A 16923-nucleotide genomic window follows, 5' to 3' on the forward strand; every position below is an offset into this window, starting at 1 on the left:
CTGTGCTCCTAGACTCCCCTCAATCTTGAATCTCAGATTCTGAAGCTGGTTTGCCCCCACTTCCCTGTTAGGACCGTGATGAAGTCTGGCCCCGAGATCGTGAAGGCTGGCCTCCGTTCCTTCTTTGAGAGTGCCTCGGAGGACATCGAGAAGATGGTGGAGAACCTGCGGCTGGGCAAGGTGTCGCAGACACGCACGCAGGTGAAGGGTGTGGGCCAGAACCTCACCTACACCACCGTGGCCCTGCTGCCTGTGCTCACCACCCTCTTCCAGCACATCGCCCAGCACCAGTTTGGAGACGATGTTATCCGTAAGGGCTCCTGATCCCAAGGGCAGTTGTTGGCGGGGGGGGTGTCAGTTCAACCAACACCACCCATCCCAGTGTGCCTGATAGAATCTGCAGGTGTTTCAGTGTTATATTTATTGAGAGGATTCATTGCCATAAGCAAAGTGTGCATTCAGTTCAGAAAAGTGATAGGTAAGAGAATGAGTTAATCAGAGCATTAATTCCACAGCTCTAACAAAAGAACCTAAAGCACCGTAGCTTAAACAAGTGACAGATATATTTCTTTTTCATGTAACAGTCTACTGGTAGGTTGATCATGATGTCAGAAGCCCAGATTCCTTCCATCTCGTTGCTCTGCCATCCTTGAAATATTGCCTTTATCCATATGGTCCAAGAGGGTGCACCACCACCTTCTCATTCTAGCCAGTAGGAGACAAGAGAAGACAGAGGAGGGCACCTCAGTTCTTTTAAAGGAACAACGTAGAAATGGCTCACATCACTTCTGCTCACATTTATCCTATTGGCCGGAACTTACCATATGGCCACATGTCACTGTAAGGAAGGCTAGGATGGTAGACTTCATTCATGTGTTGAGCTAAGTATGGAGGTCTCTTACCAGGAAGAAGAGAAGAGCAGGAAGAAGGTAAGAGCAGATATTGGGAGTCAATTGGCAGTGTCTGCTGTATTTATCCTACCAAATGGCACCTACAGTGTGTGACCCAGCCTGGGATCTTGTAACATAATGCATACAGTGTGTAACATAATGTTGTTAATGAGACACGGGCAAGATAAAACACCCAATAAGGGGTGATGACATTGTATGTTCAGGTACTCAAAAAGCCCTACAAGAGGTAGAGCATGGCAGAGGCAGGAAACGACAGGAAGAGCTGGTGGGAGAGATGTCTTGGAGGCCGAGGAGATAGGCTGTAGAGGGGAGGCATCCAGATTGAGGCCCTGGCCTGGGACCTGGAGACAGTGGGGCCTCCATGAGACAAGTTGGAAGAAATAACAAGTTTGAGGGAGATGCCCAGGTCAGTTTGGGGTTCGGTGGTTGTGAGGGGCCCAGGGGATCGGAGGCATCCAGGATGGGCTGTGGGGACCGAGGGGTAGGGGAAGCCTGCCTCAGCTCCCTGCTGATTTGACATTGACAAAAATTTTAAAGAAGTAGCTCTTGGATGGGGCTCTTTCCCGGCTCCATATTTTTTTTTCGGCCGCACCATGGGGCACGCGGGATCTTAGTTCCCCAACCAGGGATCGAACCCGAGCCCTTGGCAGTGAGAGCAAGGAGTCCTAACCACTGGACGGCCAGGGAATCCCTCCAACATTTTATTCTGAAATTTTAAAAACATACAGAAAAGTAGAAAGAAGAGAATTGTTAACAATCTGCCCCCTTTGTTTTACCTTTCACTTTATGAGTGAAAGTATTTCCAAACTTTTTGTTGAACTTTTTGTTTTTAAATTTATTTTAATTTATTTTTGGCTGCATTGGGTCTTTGCTACTGCACGCGGGCTTTCTCTAGTTGTGGCGAGCGGGGGCTACTCTTCGTTGCCGTGTGCCGGCTTCTCATTGCGGTGGCTTGTTGCGGAGCACAGGCTCTAGGCACGCGGGCTTCAGTAGTTGTGGCACACGGGCTCAGTAATTGTGGCTTGTGGGCTCTAGAGTGCAGGTTCAGTAGTTCTGGTGCGTGGGCTTAGTTGCTCCGCGGCATGTGGGATCTTCCCAGACCAGGGTTCGAACCTGTGTCCCCTGCATTGGCAGGCAGATTCTTAACCACTGCGCCACGAGGGAAGCCCTTGTTGAACTTTTGAATGTGAGTTGCACACACACAGTGACACCTCATCCCTAAATACTCAGCCTGCAACACCTGAATGTTACAGAACGTTCTCTCGTGTACCCACAATATCAGTATCACACCTAACCTGACTATAAATTTCCCTATTACCCTCAAAATGTCTTTGATTTTTTTTAAAATTCAGAATTCAGTGAAGTTTCTCCCATTGCATTTGGTTTTTATGTCTCTGTTGTCTCTTTTCAATCTAGAACAGTCCCCCTGCCCTCTTTTTGCCCCATGACATTTAGGAAGTGGATGAGGTTCTTAACCTGGCCTTCTGGGGTGGGGGGTATGTGGATAACCAATATTGAAGTCACAATTGGATGTCTGTTTGCATTTGCTGGAGAGAATGTCCATCACATCATCAAGAGATCCGTGACTCCTCTCCAAGAACAGCTAGCCTTCACTGAGTGCCTCCTGTGTGCCCTGTTCCAATTGCTTTCTGAGTATTAACTCATTTAATCATCACAACAACCCCATGAGGAAGATACTATAATTATCTACATTTTACAGAGAGGGAAACTAAGGCCGCGAGAGAGTTGGTACTTGCTCAAGTAACAAAACTTATAAATAGCAGGCTGGCTCTACAGCCCCTGCTCTTACCCGTCATTTGGAGACAAGGGAGGGGGTTAGAGAAGAACCGGTACGGACCCTCACCCTCCCTCTTTCCCTCAGTGGATGATGTCCAGGTCTCTTGCTACCGAACGCTGTGCAGTATCTACTCTCTGGGAACCACCAAGAACCCTTACGTGGAAAAGTAAGGAGAGACAGCCATAGTTTGGGGCTGGGGTGGATACTTTGGGGCCCCAGGGCGGGGAGGGCACAGGAGAATATGGGGGTGAATGAAAAGCCGGGAAATGGTCAAAGTCTTCCAAAGACGTCCGCATCGTGGCCACTGCAGTTCCTAAAGATGACCACGTGAGGGCGCTCGGAGGAAGGCCGGTGAAGAAAGTGGAGGCCACTGGTTGGGGGCCAGGTGGGCACAGGCGCTTGGCGGCCAGGATGCCAGGTTATTCTGGGCTGGCAGGGGGTACGCAGAAACCCTGGCGGCCCACAGGAGCCAGGCATGCTGGGGGCACTGGGGAGGGCCGCTGGCAGTGCCAGAATCACCGGTAGAGCAAAAGGGCACTCAGGAAACCCAGGGAACCGGCCGCATTGGTGACCACCAGTGAGTGGCATCTCTGCCCCAAAGTGTCCTGGGGAGAGGCACTTCTGTGAGGAAGGGACTGGGATCCAGGACAGGGTAGCGGGGGCATGGGAGCTGAGCACAGCCTCGTCTTCCAGGCTTCGGCCAGCCCTGGGCGAGTGCCTCGCCTGCCTGGCAGCGGCCATGCCGGTGGCGTTCCTGGAACCGCAGCTGAACGAGTATAACGCCTGCTCAGTGTACACCACGAAGTCTCCCCGGGAGCGGGCCAGTAAGTCGGGCGGGGCTGGGGCAGCTGTCCACGGTTATATTCCACCTGCACAGGTTCCAGGGAGACCCACTGTGGGTGGTGTGGCCCAGTCGGGGCTCTGAGGGGCTGAGGATTCCTCAGGTTGGGGGCGCTCCAGATTGGGGAACCCCAGAGTTTGTGGGTGCTCTGGGCTATGGTGTGGACACTGAGGTCTGGGCGTGATGGGTTGGCATGCCCTGACCCCCTCCCCGCACCCCAGTCTTGGGGCTCCCCAATAGCGTGGAGGAGATGTGTCCTGACATCCCAGTGCTGGAGCGGCTCATGGCAGACATCGGGGGGCTGGCTGAGTCGGGGGCCCGCTACACAGAGATGCCGCACGTCATCGAGATCACGCTGCCCATGCTGTGCAGCTACCTGCCCCGCTGGTGGGAGCGCGGACCCGAGGCACCCCCGCCTGCCCTGCCTGCAGGGGCCCCTCCCCCCTGCACAGCCATCACTTCCGACCATCTCAACTCCCTGCTGGGGAACATCCTGCGGATCATCGTCAACAACCTGGGCATTGACGAGGCCTCGTGGATGAAGCGGCTGGCTGGTGGGTCTGGCGGGCCTGGGGCTCCGGTCCCTGGGCCTGATGGCCTCAGAGGGAGATCCCGGGGTCCATGGTTTTCTGGGAGTGGGGAGGAGTCAGAGCTCAGTTTTCTCGGGGTCACAAGGCCAGAGGTCATCCTAAGGGGTCAGAATCTCAGGCTGAGGTGGAAGCATGGGTCCTGGGAGTCCTCCAGGCTGGAGTCTGAATTTCTGGAGCCTTGAAGAGGGTTAGGTCATGGGTTAGAAACTGGGTCAGAAGGCTGAGTTCCTTATACAAAGGGTCAGAGGACCAGGTCAAATATCAGGGTCCCCGATATGGACAGTTAGGGTTCTGGGTCAGAGATCAAGAAATGAATCTTTAAAAGATTGGGGCTCCTGGTTCAGAAGTTCCATGTCAGGGGAATTCTCTGGCGGTCCAGTGGTTGGGACTCTGGGCTTTCACTGCAGGGGCCTGGGTTCAATCCCTAGTCGGGGAACTAGGATCCCACAAGCCACACAGTGTGGCCAAAAAAAAAAAAAAATCATGACTTGTAAGTTCCTTGTCAGGAGTTAAGTTTTGGATCAGGGCCAAGCTAGAGATCAGGGCTGAGGTTAGAGGGTAGGGTCAGAGGTCAGAGGCTGTGGTAAGAAACCAGGGTCATAGTCAGAAATCATGTGGTGAGGTGTGTCGGGGTATAGACCAGGTCAGAGGTTAAAGACTGGGGTGAGATGTCATAGGCTAGGGTAAGATATCAGGTTAGGATTCAGTTGTTGGAGTCAGAAGTCAAGGACTTGTGTCGGGCTGAGGGGTCACAGTTTCAGGTCAAGGGTTAGGGTTGGGATCCAGGATCAGGGGCTATGTCAGAGGTCACAGCCCGAGGTCAGGAGTGGGATCAGAGGTAGAGGCTGGGGTCAGAAGCCAGGGTCAGGCTGGGGTTGATGACAGCTGCTGGGTCAGAGGTACAGGTCGGAAGTCGTGGGATGGGAACAGAGGTCAGGGGTGGGATCAGAGGTCTTAGGTCAGGTGCTGGAGTCAGTGGCCGGCCAGCAGCACCTGCGCCCCCTCTGGTTCTGCAGTGTTTGCCCAGCCCATCGTGAGCCGGGCCCGCCCTGAGCTCCTGCACTCACACTTCATCCCCACCATCGGGCGGCTGCGCAAGCGGGCAGGGAAGGTGGTGTCCGAGGAGGAGCAGCTGCGCCTAGAGGCCAAGGCGGAAGCCGAGGAGGGCGAGCTCCTGGTGCGGGATGAGTTCTCTGTACTCTGCCGGGACCTGTACGCCCTCTACCCGCTGCTCATCCGCTACGTGGACAACAACAGGTCAGCATGTCCCCAGCCGTCCCCCCACACACCCCAGCCTGACCCCTGGCTTCCTTGGACCCCCATCTGACCTCTCGCCTCTGACTTGCTATAAACTTGTTGCAATTCTCACTCAGTCCTACCCAACCTTCTGACCCCCAGCCCCTGTTGCTTATGGACCAACAAAAGCCAGCCTGTGTTTTCTCCCCTTCTGCTCCTTTAAACCTCCTGAATCTGAGGCCCTGTGGGGGCTGCACTATCGGCCATAAGGAGCCGTACTTCTCTCCCCCAGCACTGTGTCTTCAGGCTTGGGTAGACAGGATGCCTGATTTGTGCAGTGAAGTCCAATGGTCAGGCCCTCCTCCATCACTGAGAGAAGAAAGGAAGATAGTCCAGATCCAGCCAGACTAATTTCCCCCAGAAACATAAGTCTTTATAAAAGGGCAAGCGCAGGTATCAACCAATTGCTAACATCTCCCTAAAATCAGAAGCAACGTTTAAAGAATTATTGAGTCTTAGGTGCAGCCAAATCCAGGGATAGTGAACAAGATTCAACTCCAAGTTCCCTCTGGGTTGAAAAAGATTTTAAGGTTGCATCAGGGCTTTGTGAGAAAGGGTGCTTGGATTGATTAGCTATGTCTGTCATGGGAGCTGAAGCAGGAAGCAGTGGTATGCATGCTGTATACATCCTTGTACACCCATCTTTGTGCTCATGAGTGGGTATCGCTATAGGGTAGATTCCTAGGAGTAGGAGTGTTGGGTCAAAAAGTTTGGGCAAGTAAAGTGAGGTATACTCACACAGTGGAATATTACACAGCAATGTTGCAACACCCAGCAACATGGATGAATCTCTCAAACATCAGGTTGAATGAAAGAAACCAGAAAATTTTAAATGGAGTACATATTGTATCATCTATTGGTGTAACATTCAAGAACAGACCAAACTAATTCATCGGCTAGGGGACTTCCCCGGTGTTCCAGTGCTTAAGACTTCGCCTTCCAATGTAGGGGGTGCAGGTTCGATCCCCGGTCAGGGAGCTAATCCCACATGACTCGCAGCCAAAAAAACCAAAACATAAAACAGAAGTGATATTGTAACAAATTCAATAAAGACTTTAAAAATGGTCCACATCAAAAAAATCTTTAGGGGCTTCCCTGGTCGCCAGTGGCTAAGAATCCGCCTGCCAATGCGGTGGACATGGGTTCGAGCCCTGGTCTGGGAAGATCCCACATGCCGCGGAGCAACTAAGCGCATGTGCCACAACTATGGAGCCTGCGCTCTAGAGCCCGCGAGCCACAGCTACTGAGCCCGCGCGCCTAGAGCCCGTGCTCTGCAACAAGAGAAACCACGGCAATGAGAAGCCTGCGCACCGCAACTAGAGTAGCTCCCGCTCACCGCAACTAGAGAAAGCACGCATGCAGCAGCGAAGACCCAATGCAGCCAAAAATAAATAAATAAAATTATTTTTAAATCTTAAAAAAAATTTTTTTTAATCTTAGAAACAAAATTTTCTTTAAATGTTAAAAAAGAAATTCATGGTCTAGAAGTCTGGATAAGGGCATCTTTCAGACCGGGGACTGGAAATGTTCTATTTCTTGATTTGGGTGGCAGTTACACAAGTGTGTTCACTTGGTGATAATTCATCAAGTTGAAACTTTGTACGTAATACTTCAATAAGAAGGTTAGAGAAAGAAGAAACAATTTTTAAGGAAAGGTCATTGATAATTTTTAAATCATCTGAATGGCCAGATTACCCTAGAAAGCTCTATCCCTCCCATTGGAGTCTCCGATCCCCTCCCCTGAGGTCTCTCCATGTGGGCCCCTTCTGTGGGGGTCCCTGCCCTCTTCCCTCACCAGCCCCTTCCCCTGCCTGCCCAGGGCACACTGGCTGACCGAGCCCAATCCCAATGCGGAGGAGCTGTTCAGGATGGTGGGCGAGATCTTCATCTACTGGTCCAAGTCCCACGTGAGTCCCCACCCACCCTGCCCCTCCTCTCTATAAGCCGAGAAGCTGCTGCCCAAAGATGCCCTCCCCCACCCTGTCTGATCCCCAACACTGCCTCCCCGCACCCCCAGAACTTTAAGCGCGAAGAGCAGAACTTTGTGGTCCAGAATGAGATCAACAACATGTCATTTCTGACTGCAGACAGCAAGAGCAAAATGGCCAAGGTGGGTGCTTTGCTCTGGGAAGAGAACTTCGCAGGGAGGGAGGGAACAGCTTCCTGGGCTTCCTACCTGAGCCCTCCTCACCCCGCCGGCCTGCCCTGTCCTAGTCACATTCCCTGCAGCCCTCATAGCAGCCCCATCTCCCTCCTCCTTCCTCCCCACCTCCCCCTTCTCTCATCCCCACCTCCTCCCTCCCGTCCTTTTCCTTCCCCCCATTTCCCTCCTCTTTCCCATCTCCTCCCTCCTCCCTACATGCTTTCTCCTCCCCGTCACCCTCCTCCCCATCTTCCTCCCCATGTCCCTCCGCCATCCCAATTTCCTCCTCTCCTTTCACCCACTTCTTTCCTTCTATCCCATTATCCCACACCTCCCCCTTTCCTCTCCTCTTATCCTTCCCAGAACTGCCCCCTAAAGGACAGGGTCTAGAGAACAAACCCACCACCCTGAGTGAGGTCTGGAAATGCCCAGCTGGGGGATTTGCATCAGGGTGGGGCAGAGGAGCTGCGCTTAGGGCTGACTTGGAGGGGGCCTGGGGTTCTCGGAGGGACTGGGGTAACACTTCTTGTCTCTGTCTGCAACCTGATGAAGCAGGTGGGAGATGTACAGGTCAGCCCCACGTCTGGGACCTTCCGCATGGCTCTTGGCTAATACCCTCTACTGCGCTCCCAACCCCAGCCTCTGCTCTGCCTCCAGAAAGCCCCTGCCCCTGTTCCCCAGCCCCCATCCTCTTTCTCTTCCTCCACCCCACCTCCCACCAACCATTCCCTTCCCGGCCCTCAACTTTTGGCTGTTGAATTTTTTTTAACTTTTGTTTAAAAAAAAAAAAACCAACTCCCCTCTCAGCTTTCCCCAAAGCTTCAAAGCATTTTGGGCTGAGGTCCCAGGGAATGGGAATGGGGGTGGGAAAGGCACGTGCACGGTTGGGTTTAAGGCCTGGGCTCTGGAATCAGATGGACTGGGTTAGAATCCTGACTCTTGGCAGTTAGCCGTGTGACCTTGGACAAGTGTATGAACCTTGTGAGCCTTGGAGGGCATCCAGGCAGTGGCCCCCCAGCCCCAGGGCTCTGTGAGGACCCAGCGAGACGCTGCCTGTGCCGGCACATGGGTCACGCTCCACGTCACAAGCTGGCATGGATGTGGCTCCGGCCGAAGCGTGTCACCGGGGCTTCTCATTGGCATGACTGGGGTGGCCCAGGCCATGGGTCTGCACCCAAGGCTCCAGAACATGGCTGTGGGACTCTGTGCTCTGTGCTTCTGCTTCCAGATCTTTCTGGATCTTTCTTGCATCTTCTGTCTCCTTGTTTGTCTCAGTCTCTCAGTGTCTCTCTCTCTCTCTCACTTTTTCTTCCAACTTCTCTCGTCTCTTGGGACTCTTTACGGTTCTACATCTTCACTTCACTCTTGGGAACTCTGTCTTGGGCTCTGAAGGGGGGGTTGTAAGTGTTATGTAGGGGCAGGAGGGGTGTCCTACTGAAAGTTCTGGGGGGATTCTGAGAGAAGACTGCCAGAGGTTGAGAAAGCCTGGAATGGAGGGAAATCTGGAAGGATTTGGGATAGAAGTTGGAATTTGGGATAGAGGCTTGGATCTGGGAGGGTCTAGGGTCAGGGCTGGGGGTCTGAAGTGAAAGATTAGCAAGGTCTGGGGTGGAAACTGGCATGGGTGGGGGCTGCCTAGTATTCAGGCGGGGGCTGGAGTGTGGACAATGGTAGCTGGTTGGGGCTGGAGCAGGGGCCAGGCTGAGACTCAGGCTGGCACTGAGCCCCCGTGTCCCCACAGTCAGGTGGCTCAGACCAGGAACGCACCAAGAAGAAGCGCCGGGGGGACCGGTACTCCGTGCAGACGTCGCTGATTGTGGCCACGCTCAAGAAGATGCTGCCCATCGGCCTGAACATGTGTGCACCCACGGACCAGGAGCTCATTACACTGGCCAAGACCCGCTATGCCCTGGTGCCTGCTCAGCCCCTTTCTGAGAACCTACCAGGATCCCACTCAGCACCCCCACTGAGCCCCTGGGACCCTACTGAACCCCCAGGATCCCACTAAGGCCCTCCCTTAGGACCCTACTGCATCCTTCTCCAGGAGCCTGAGGATCCACTGGGCCTCCTAGGATGCCCTGAGCCTCCCCACAGGATACTTGGGATGCTGTCAGAACTCTGGGACCAAAGGACCCTAACTGGGACCCCACTGGAAACTGGAAAGGCCACTGAGAGCACCACACCCCTGCCATGCCAGACCTGCTAGGAACCTGGGGACCCCAGCTGAGACCCCATGAACCCCCCGAAACTCCTCCAAGCCCTCTACCAGGACCTCCCCAAGTCCCTCGGGACCCACTGATCCCCTCGTGACCCCATTGCCCCCCCCCCGAACCTCTGGGATCCCACTGACCTCTCCAGCTCACCACATCTTTCCTCAGGACCCACTGAGCCCCTCGTGACCCCACTGGCCACCCCCCCCCCCGAACCTCTGGGATCCCACTGACCTCTCCAGCTCACCACATCTTTCCTCAGGACCCTGCTGACCCCTCCCCCGGGACTCTGTTGACACCCACCTGAGCCCCCAAAGACTCTCGGGCCCAGTGAGCACCCTGTGACCCTAAGTAGCCCCCAGGATCCTAATGGCTTCTTCCCCAGGACACACTGAAACCTTTGAGGTCTCAATTGACCCTGCCCCTGAATCCTTCTAAGCCCTCTGGGGTTCCAAAGAGGCCTCCCGGGACCCCTCTTATCCATTGTATGGGATAACAACCCCCCTCCCTGATCCTTTGTGGCCTCAGGGACCCAAGAAGCCCTCCCAGGACTCTGCCCCAAGACCCCTAGAACCCCAGGACCCTGCTAAGCACCCTGACAATCTAACCCGAGGGCCCTGAAGACCACTGACTCTCCCCTGATATCACAAGCACCCCCTTTCTCCTCCTAGGACCTGTTGAGTACTGCTGAGATCCCTACGAGCCCTCCTGGGCCCCTCTGCCCACTTACTTCGTCATGAGGGCCCCCTCTCCTGGGACCCTAAGGAAACCCCACCCTACTGATCCCTCCCTTAGCCTCCGTGTAAACCCCACCAGTGACTTGGGTGATCTGCCTGACCCCCTATGACCTCTGCTGACCTTATCGTCTCCTTCTAATCCCCCTCGCCCACCTCTAATCTTCAGAAACTCCCTGCCCATCTCCCACTTACTCCCAGCCCCACTCTGACCCTCTTCTGACCTTTTTTGACCTTTGGGGATAGCCTCATGTCACCCCCTACCTCCTCTCACACCCCCAACGAGGCCCCTCTAATCCTGTCTCTTCAAGGTTCCTCTGTGGCCTCTGATGCCCTCTAGGACTCCTCTCTGACCACTCCTGACCTGTGGATCCTTTCAGTTTCTCTCGGATCTTCCCCACACAAGCCTCTCACCAGTTGCTGGGGTGATGGGGCTGGAAGGGAAAGGGTTGTAGGTCAAGGAGGACGCTTGGCCCTCCAGAGTGACCCAGCCTGTCATGTCTCCCCAGAAAGACACAGATGAGGAGGTCCGGGAATTTCTGCAAAACAACCTTCACCTTCAGGGAAAGGTACGCCTCCTCCTCCTCGTGCAACCGAAACGGGCATGTCAGGTTAACAGCAAGAGTAACAGCCGACGTTTGAGCACTTACTATGTATCAGGCATCGAAAGAGGAACCTTGTATTCAGCACCCCAGTGAATCATCACAGCATTGAATGGGGGGGTGGAGCTGCCGGAGAAGCCCACTCTGAGCAGAGGGGCGCTTCGAGAAGCCCGGCTGAGAGAGGAGGGAGCGGGCAGGGGAGGGGTCTCATACGGACCGTCCTTCCTCCTCTCAGGTCGAAGGCTCCCCTTCTCTACGCTGGCAGATGGCCTTGTACCGGGGCCTCCCGGGCCGCGAGGAGGACGCTGACGACCCGGAGAAAATCGTGCGCAGAGTCCAGGAAGTGTCTGCAGTGCTCTATCATCTGGAGCAGGTGTCTTACTACTGAGTTGCCGAAGCTTGCGTCTCTGGGCGGGGCCTGGGGGGGGGGGGTCCTTGAGCCTGTGGGCGGGGCCTGCGGGTGAACCTTGGGACTCTGAGCGCGGCAAGGGGCGGGCCTTTAATCTGTTGGGTGTGGTGACAGTTGAGTTTAAAGCGAGACTTAGGATGGAAACTTTGATCTGGGGGGTAGGACCTGGCGCTAAATCTTGGGCCTGGGAACGGCGACAGGGGCAGAACTTTGGGTCTGCGAGTCAGGCCCGGTGAAGACGCCTTGACTCTCCGGGCAGTGCCTTGGGCGGGTCTTGAGATGGGGGCGGGGTCTGGGTAGTGGCCCCGGGTCTGCGGGCGGGGCGTAGGAGGGAAATTCCAGTCTGATAGCAGAGTAGTACAGGTCAGAACCTTGACTCTGTGGGTGGAGCCAGGGTGTTTCTTCGGCCCTGTGAGTCGGGCCTGAATTTGGACGTGGGCACTGATGGGCAGTTTCACTCGGGGCTGGAAGTGAGAATCAGATCAGGGGCAGAGTCTGGAGACGTGACAGATAATCCCGCCTCCAGATCGAGCACCCTTATAAGTCCAAGAAGGCCGTGTGGCACAAGCTCTTGTCCAAGCAGCGCCGGAGGGCGGTCGTCGCCTGTTTCCGCATGACCCCCCTGTACAACCTGCCCACGTAAGACATCCCCCCTCACCCATGGAGGAGGGAACCTCTAGGGGCCTTGGAGAAAGAGTGACTAAAGAGGCAAGAGGATGGAGTGTCAACCCCAGTGGGGTTTTGGGGAGTGGTTAGGGGAGGAGATATGTGGGAGGACAGAGAGGCGTGGACGGGGAGGTCTCGGCGACACCGCACATCTTTCCCCCAAAGGCAACGGGCCTGTAACATGTTTGTGGAGAGCTACAAGGCGGCGTGGATCCTGACTGAAGACCACAGTTTCGAGGGCCGCATGATAGATGACCTTTCAGTGAGCTGGGGCCTGCCTGGGAGTGTCGGGGCACAGTGGGATAGGACTGGGGCCCAGCCGTCCATTGTACATCTCCAGGGGTGGGTTGCCCTTTGCACTGGGGGGTATGGGGACCAGGGCCGGGTGAAGGATGTGGGGGGAGAGAAAAAAAAAAAACAGCCCAGGGCTTCCCTGGTGGCACAGTGGTTGGGAGTCCGCCTGCCAATGCAAGGGACACGGGTTCATGCCCCGGTCCGGGAGTATCCCACATGCCGCGGAGCGGCTGGGCCCGTGAGCCATAGCCGCTGAGCCTGCGCGTCCGGAGCCTGTGCTCCGCAACAGGAGAGGCCACAGCAGTGAGAGGCCCGCGTACCGCAAAAAAACAAACAAACAAAAACAGCCCAGCAGGGCTAGGGGGGAGACAGGTGGGGACCCTAGAAGCCCCTCCCTCGAGCCCCACACCTCCCTCCAGAAAGCTGGTGAGCAGGAAGAGGAGGAGGAAGAGGTGGAGGATAAGAAGCCAGACCCCCTGCACCAGCTCGTCCTGCACTTCAGCCGTACCGCCCTGACTGAGAAGAGGTGAGGCCCCTTCCTAGGTCCCAGAGAGAAAGCCGCGACCTCTGCCCACTCCCGCAACCTCCCTGTCACTCAAGAGAGACCCTCTGTGTGGGAGCCCCATAGCGGATCTTCTAATATCATTTTACTAGGACAGGCAGAGCTCCCACGTACCACTGTGCAGACTGAGCACTTCACAAGGGCATCTCCTCTGAAGTGTTCACATTACAGGCAATATAGATTTAGGCTTTTTCTAGAAGAAAATGTCTTGCTCAAACAAAATCAATGTACTACAGTATATTATAGGGAGAAAATCAGAATATTATGACAAATTTCCAACAGATGGCAGTGAGGAAGGGGGGCCTTTGTGTATTTCACACAAAAGCTTCGTGTGGGCTAGTGGCAGTCATGGGAATAAATAGCAGTGTTTATTAAATGTTTTTTTATGTGTCAAGCATCATGCTAAACACTTGACATATAGATCCTCTCCCTTAATCGTCACACTATGAGATAGATATTATTATCAACCTTTTTTTTTTTTTGTGGATGAGGAAATAGAGGCACAGAGATTTGTTTTTCTTATGTAACATCAGGTCAGGAGGTGGAGAGTCCAGGGCTGGGCAGTGGCACAATGACACTGACAGGGACCCAGACTCGTTCAGGATTTCTGCCCTGCCATTCTGAGCTGTTGCCTGGTGGTTACAAGATGGATGCTGACATCCAGGCATCATGACCACATGTCAGGCAGAAAGAAGGGGAAAGGCTTTCCCTTAAGCAAGACCAAAACCTTTTTGTCCTAGGAAGGTTCTCCCTGGTGGGCTTCTGTACATGTTTCATTGGCCAGAATTCTGACATCAGGCCACCATCAGTTGCAAGGGAGACTGGGAAACTGAGTATTCTGTTTTCTATGCTCTGGGACGGCAATGACCCTGGAGTTAGACTATCCAGGTTTGAATCCCAGTACAAGGTTTGAATCCCAGTACAAGCTCCATGGTTTGAATCCCAGTACAAGCTCTATGACCAGTACAAGCTCTATGACCCTGGCGAAGAAGGATCTTTGTGCCTCAGTTTCCCTCGTCTGTAAAATGGGGCTAGTAATCCAACTGACCCTTGAACAATGCAGGGGTTAGGGATACTGACCCTCCATGTGGTCAAAGGTCCAGGTATAACTCTATAGCTGGCCCTCCATATCTGCGGTTCTGCAGCCATGGACTGTATAGTACTGTAGCAGTATTTCTTCTTAAAATGCACATGTAAGTGGACCTGTGCAGTTCAAAACTACATTGTTCAAGGGTTAACTATATATCTACCTAATTGAATTACTGTGAGAATTAATTTGTTATTATATACCAAGCGCTTAGAACAGAAACCACCCTAGAGTAAACTCAGTGGGTGTTGGCCATTACCTCTGCTGTTATTAGTATTATTATTATAGAGGAGACCTAAGGAGGTGGTTGGTCATAGTTGTCAGGTGAGCCAACCAGTTGTCAGGTGGCAAGATGGCCCCGGAAGCTCCAGGCTTCCATCACACCATCACAGCAACCCCAGTGGAAAGGGAGCAGCTCTATCAGTAGCTTCAGCAAAACTCCCAGAATGAATTCCAGTGGACCAGAGTGGATCACATGACCATCTCTTACCTGTTATTGTAGCCAAGCAGATAGAAAGTACTGATTGGCTCAGCCTTGATCACATGCCCAGTCTGGCAATGGAGAGTCCCTACCCCATCCAAACCACACAGCCTGAGCATGGGGAGGGGTGGCTCTCCAAAGGAAAACTGGAAGCTGTTATAAGATGGGGTTCCTCTCTCCTGGGTCCTGACTGTCTCCCCACTTACCTCCTCAGCAAACTGGAAGAAGATTACTTGTATATAGCGTATGCCGATATCATGGCAAAGGTGAGGCCCTGCCCCCATTTAGGGCAGGTTCCCTTCCCCCTCAGCTGCAATGCCTGTCCACTGAAAGGGCTGGAACTGGCCTGGGGTATCTCTTCTGTTCACCATCATCTCTAACTGATGCCCTATCCCCAGAGCTGCCACCTGGAGGAGGGAGGGGAGAATGGCGAAGCTGAAGAAGAGGAGATTGAGCTTTCCTTTGAGGTAGGTGGGATCAAGCAGTCCCTGAAGAAAGGGATGGGGGATCCTGACTTCATTATCCCCCATTCAGTCAGCAATGCTCTGGGCCCGGCCCTAGGCTGGGTGATGTTGGGCACATAGACAGCTACACCAAGCAGGCCGTAACAGCACAGAGTATCCACTGTGGTGATGAGGGGAGCTCCAGCAAAATGGTCAGGGCGGGAATGGGGAGGCACGGGCAGAGGGGTCAGGGCGGGGGGGAAGCCAGAGAAGCTCAGGGGGGTCATGCGGGCCCAGGCAAGACGCCTGATCCAGCCCGGGGAGAAGGGTTTCAGGGAGGGTTTCTCAGAGGAAGGGATGTCTGAGCAGAAGGATAAAAGGAATGTGCTTGTTGAAGAAAAAGGGAAAGGTGTTCCAGGTAGGGGCACAGCATACGCAAAGGCCAGGCAGGGAGAGAGAGCTCGTAAATGCAGTTAACCCGTCCTTTCACTCATTAAGGTGATCGGCAAGCATTTCCCCAAGTTTCTCAACCTTTTTTGTGTCAGGGTCCCCTTTGGCATCGGATGAACCCTTTCTCAGAATCCTGTACTTAAATGTATAAAACGAATCCAGAGCAGAGGAAACAAGCACATTGAAATAGTTGTCAAAATATGGCTTTAAAACTTTGTGACACAGTAATAGTTGTACTTCTCTATTAATCTACCAAATAACAAGAACTAACAGTGGATCCAGGAGCTACTGTAATTGATAAGTAGTGATGAACGTAAGTGATATTTCGAGGGAATTCTCTGGTGGTCCAGTGGTTAGGACTCGGTGCTTTCAATGCCGGGGGCCCGGGTTCAATCCCGCAAACTGCGCAGTGCGGCCAAAACTAAAAAGGTGATGTTTCGAGATGTCTTCAAAAATGATGTGATACGGAGACATCTGTGATGTGTACGGATGACACAACCACGGATTCTGCTAATGTTGTTGTGATTTATGGCCTCATCCATGATGGAAGGAAATGCTACATTTCAGAGGGAGGATGGGAAATATAAAAGTATAACTTTTTTCCCCATCCATGTTCACAGACCCCTGGGATTCTATCTATTGACCCCTTGGAGGTGCATGGGGCCAGGTTACGATTGCTCCATGCCCAGCCCTGTGTAGGTGCAGGAGGCAAATCGCAGACTTAAGTCCCAGGGGATAGAAGGAGCTTACAGTTGAAGGGATGAGCCAGGGGATGTGGCTGGAGCAGGAAGGCAGCGGTGAGGGCAAGGCTGTGAGGGGGAAAGGCTGGGCTGGTGAGCCTGGACTCACCCAGCTCCGTGGGCCGGGCTCTGCTGCAGGAGAAAGAGATGGAGAAGCAGAGGCTCCTGTACCAGCAGGCGCGGCTGCACAACCGGGGCACCGCGGAGATGGTGCTTCAGATGATCAGTGCCTGCAAAGGTGCCCTGCGCGTGCATTCGGGTCCTCCTGAGTGAACCCCCCCGTCCCCAGCCCACTCGTCCCCTGTGCGCCCAGCGGGCACACTCTCCCACCCCTCACGCATGTGGACTGCACTCACGCACTTGCCTTGCAATTTCTCACCAATTCCTTCAGTCCTGATCACCCCTGCATACACGCCCTTGCACTCTCCTCTGCCCCATTCTCTGACATCCCCCGGGATGGCTGTTTTCTGGTGAGTGAAGAACACTGCTCCCAAACTGAATGGACCATCCGTTGCCTGCCCCGCCCCCCAACCCATCCCCTCCAGGAGAGACGGGCGCCATGGTGTCCTCCACCCTGAAGCTGGGCATCTCCATCCTGAATGGAGGCAATGCCGATGTGCAGCAGGTAATGGGCGAAGGCACTTGGGAGGGGAGCTGGGAGGGGTG

The 16923-nt window shown here is 54.0% G+C and overlaps 1 protein-coding gene across 2 annotated transcripts in view; it reads left to right on the plus strand.

Moving 5' to 3' along the window:
- RYR1 (ryanodine receptor 1) overlaps positions 1-16923 on the plus strand; it is a gene marked incomplete at its 5' end in the record, with an annotated part of 118295 nt that overhangs the window by 59511 nt on the left and 41861 nt on the right. The window contains 17 exons of one of the 2 annotated variants that reach the window (XM_079907734.1): positions 72-310; positions 2794-2875; positions 3403-3533; positions 3772-4104; positions 5157-5397; positions 7256-7343; positions 7454-7550; positions 9304-9491; positions 11033-11092; positions 11361-11498; positions 12061-12173; positions 12366-12462; positions 12914-13020; positions 14839-14890; positions 15023-15091; positions 16396-16495; positions 16803-16882. In XM_079907734.1, coding sequence (XP_079763860.1) covers positions 72-310; positions 2794-2875; positions 3403-3533; positions 3772-4104; positions 5157-5397; positions 7256-7343; positions 7454-7550; positions 9304-9491; positions 11033-11092; positions 11361-11498; positions 12061-12173; positions 12366-12462; positions 12914-13020; positions 14839-14890; positions 15023-15091; positions 16396-16495; positions 16803-16882 — 2215 coding nt within the window. The remainder of the gene's footprint in view (positions 1-71; positions 311-2793; positions 2876-3402; positions 3534-3771; positions 4105-5156; positions 5398-7255; positions 7344-7453; positions 7551-9303; positions 9492-11032; positions 11093-11360; positions 11499-12060; positions 12174-12365; positions 12463-12913; positions 13021-14838; positions 14891-15022; positions 15092-16395; positions 16496-16802; positions 16883-16923) is intronic. The other variant, XM_079907735.1, reaches the window with a different exon arrangement.

This window comes from Stenella coeruleoalba (assembly GCF_951394435.1).
Source record: "Stenella coeruleoalba genome assembly, chromosome: 20".
Taxonomy (NCBI): Eukaryota; Metazoa; Chordata; class Mammalia; order Artiodactyla; family Delphinidae; genus Stenella; species Stenella coeruleoalba.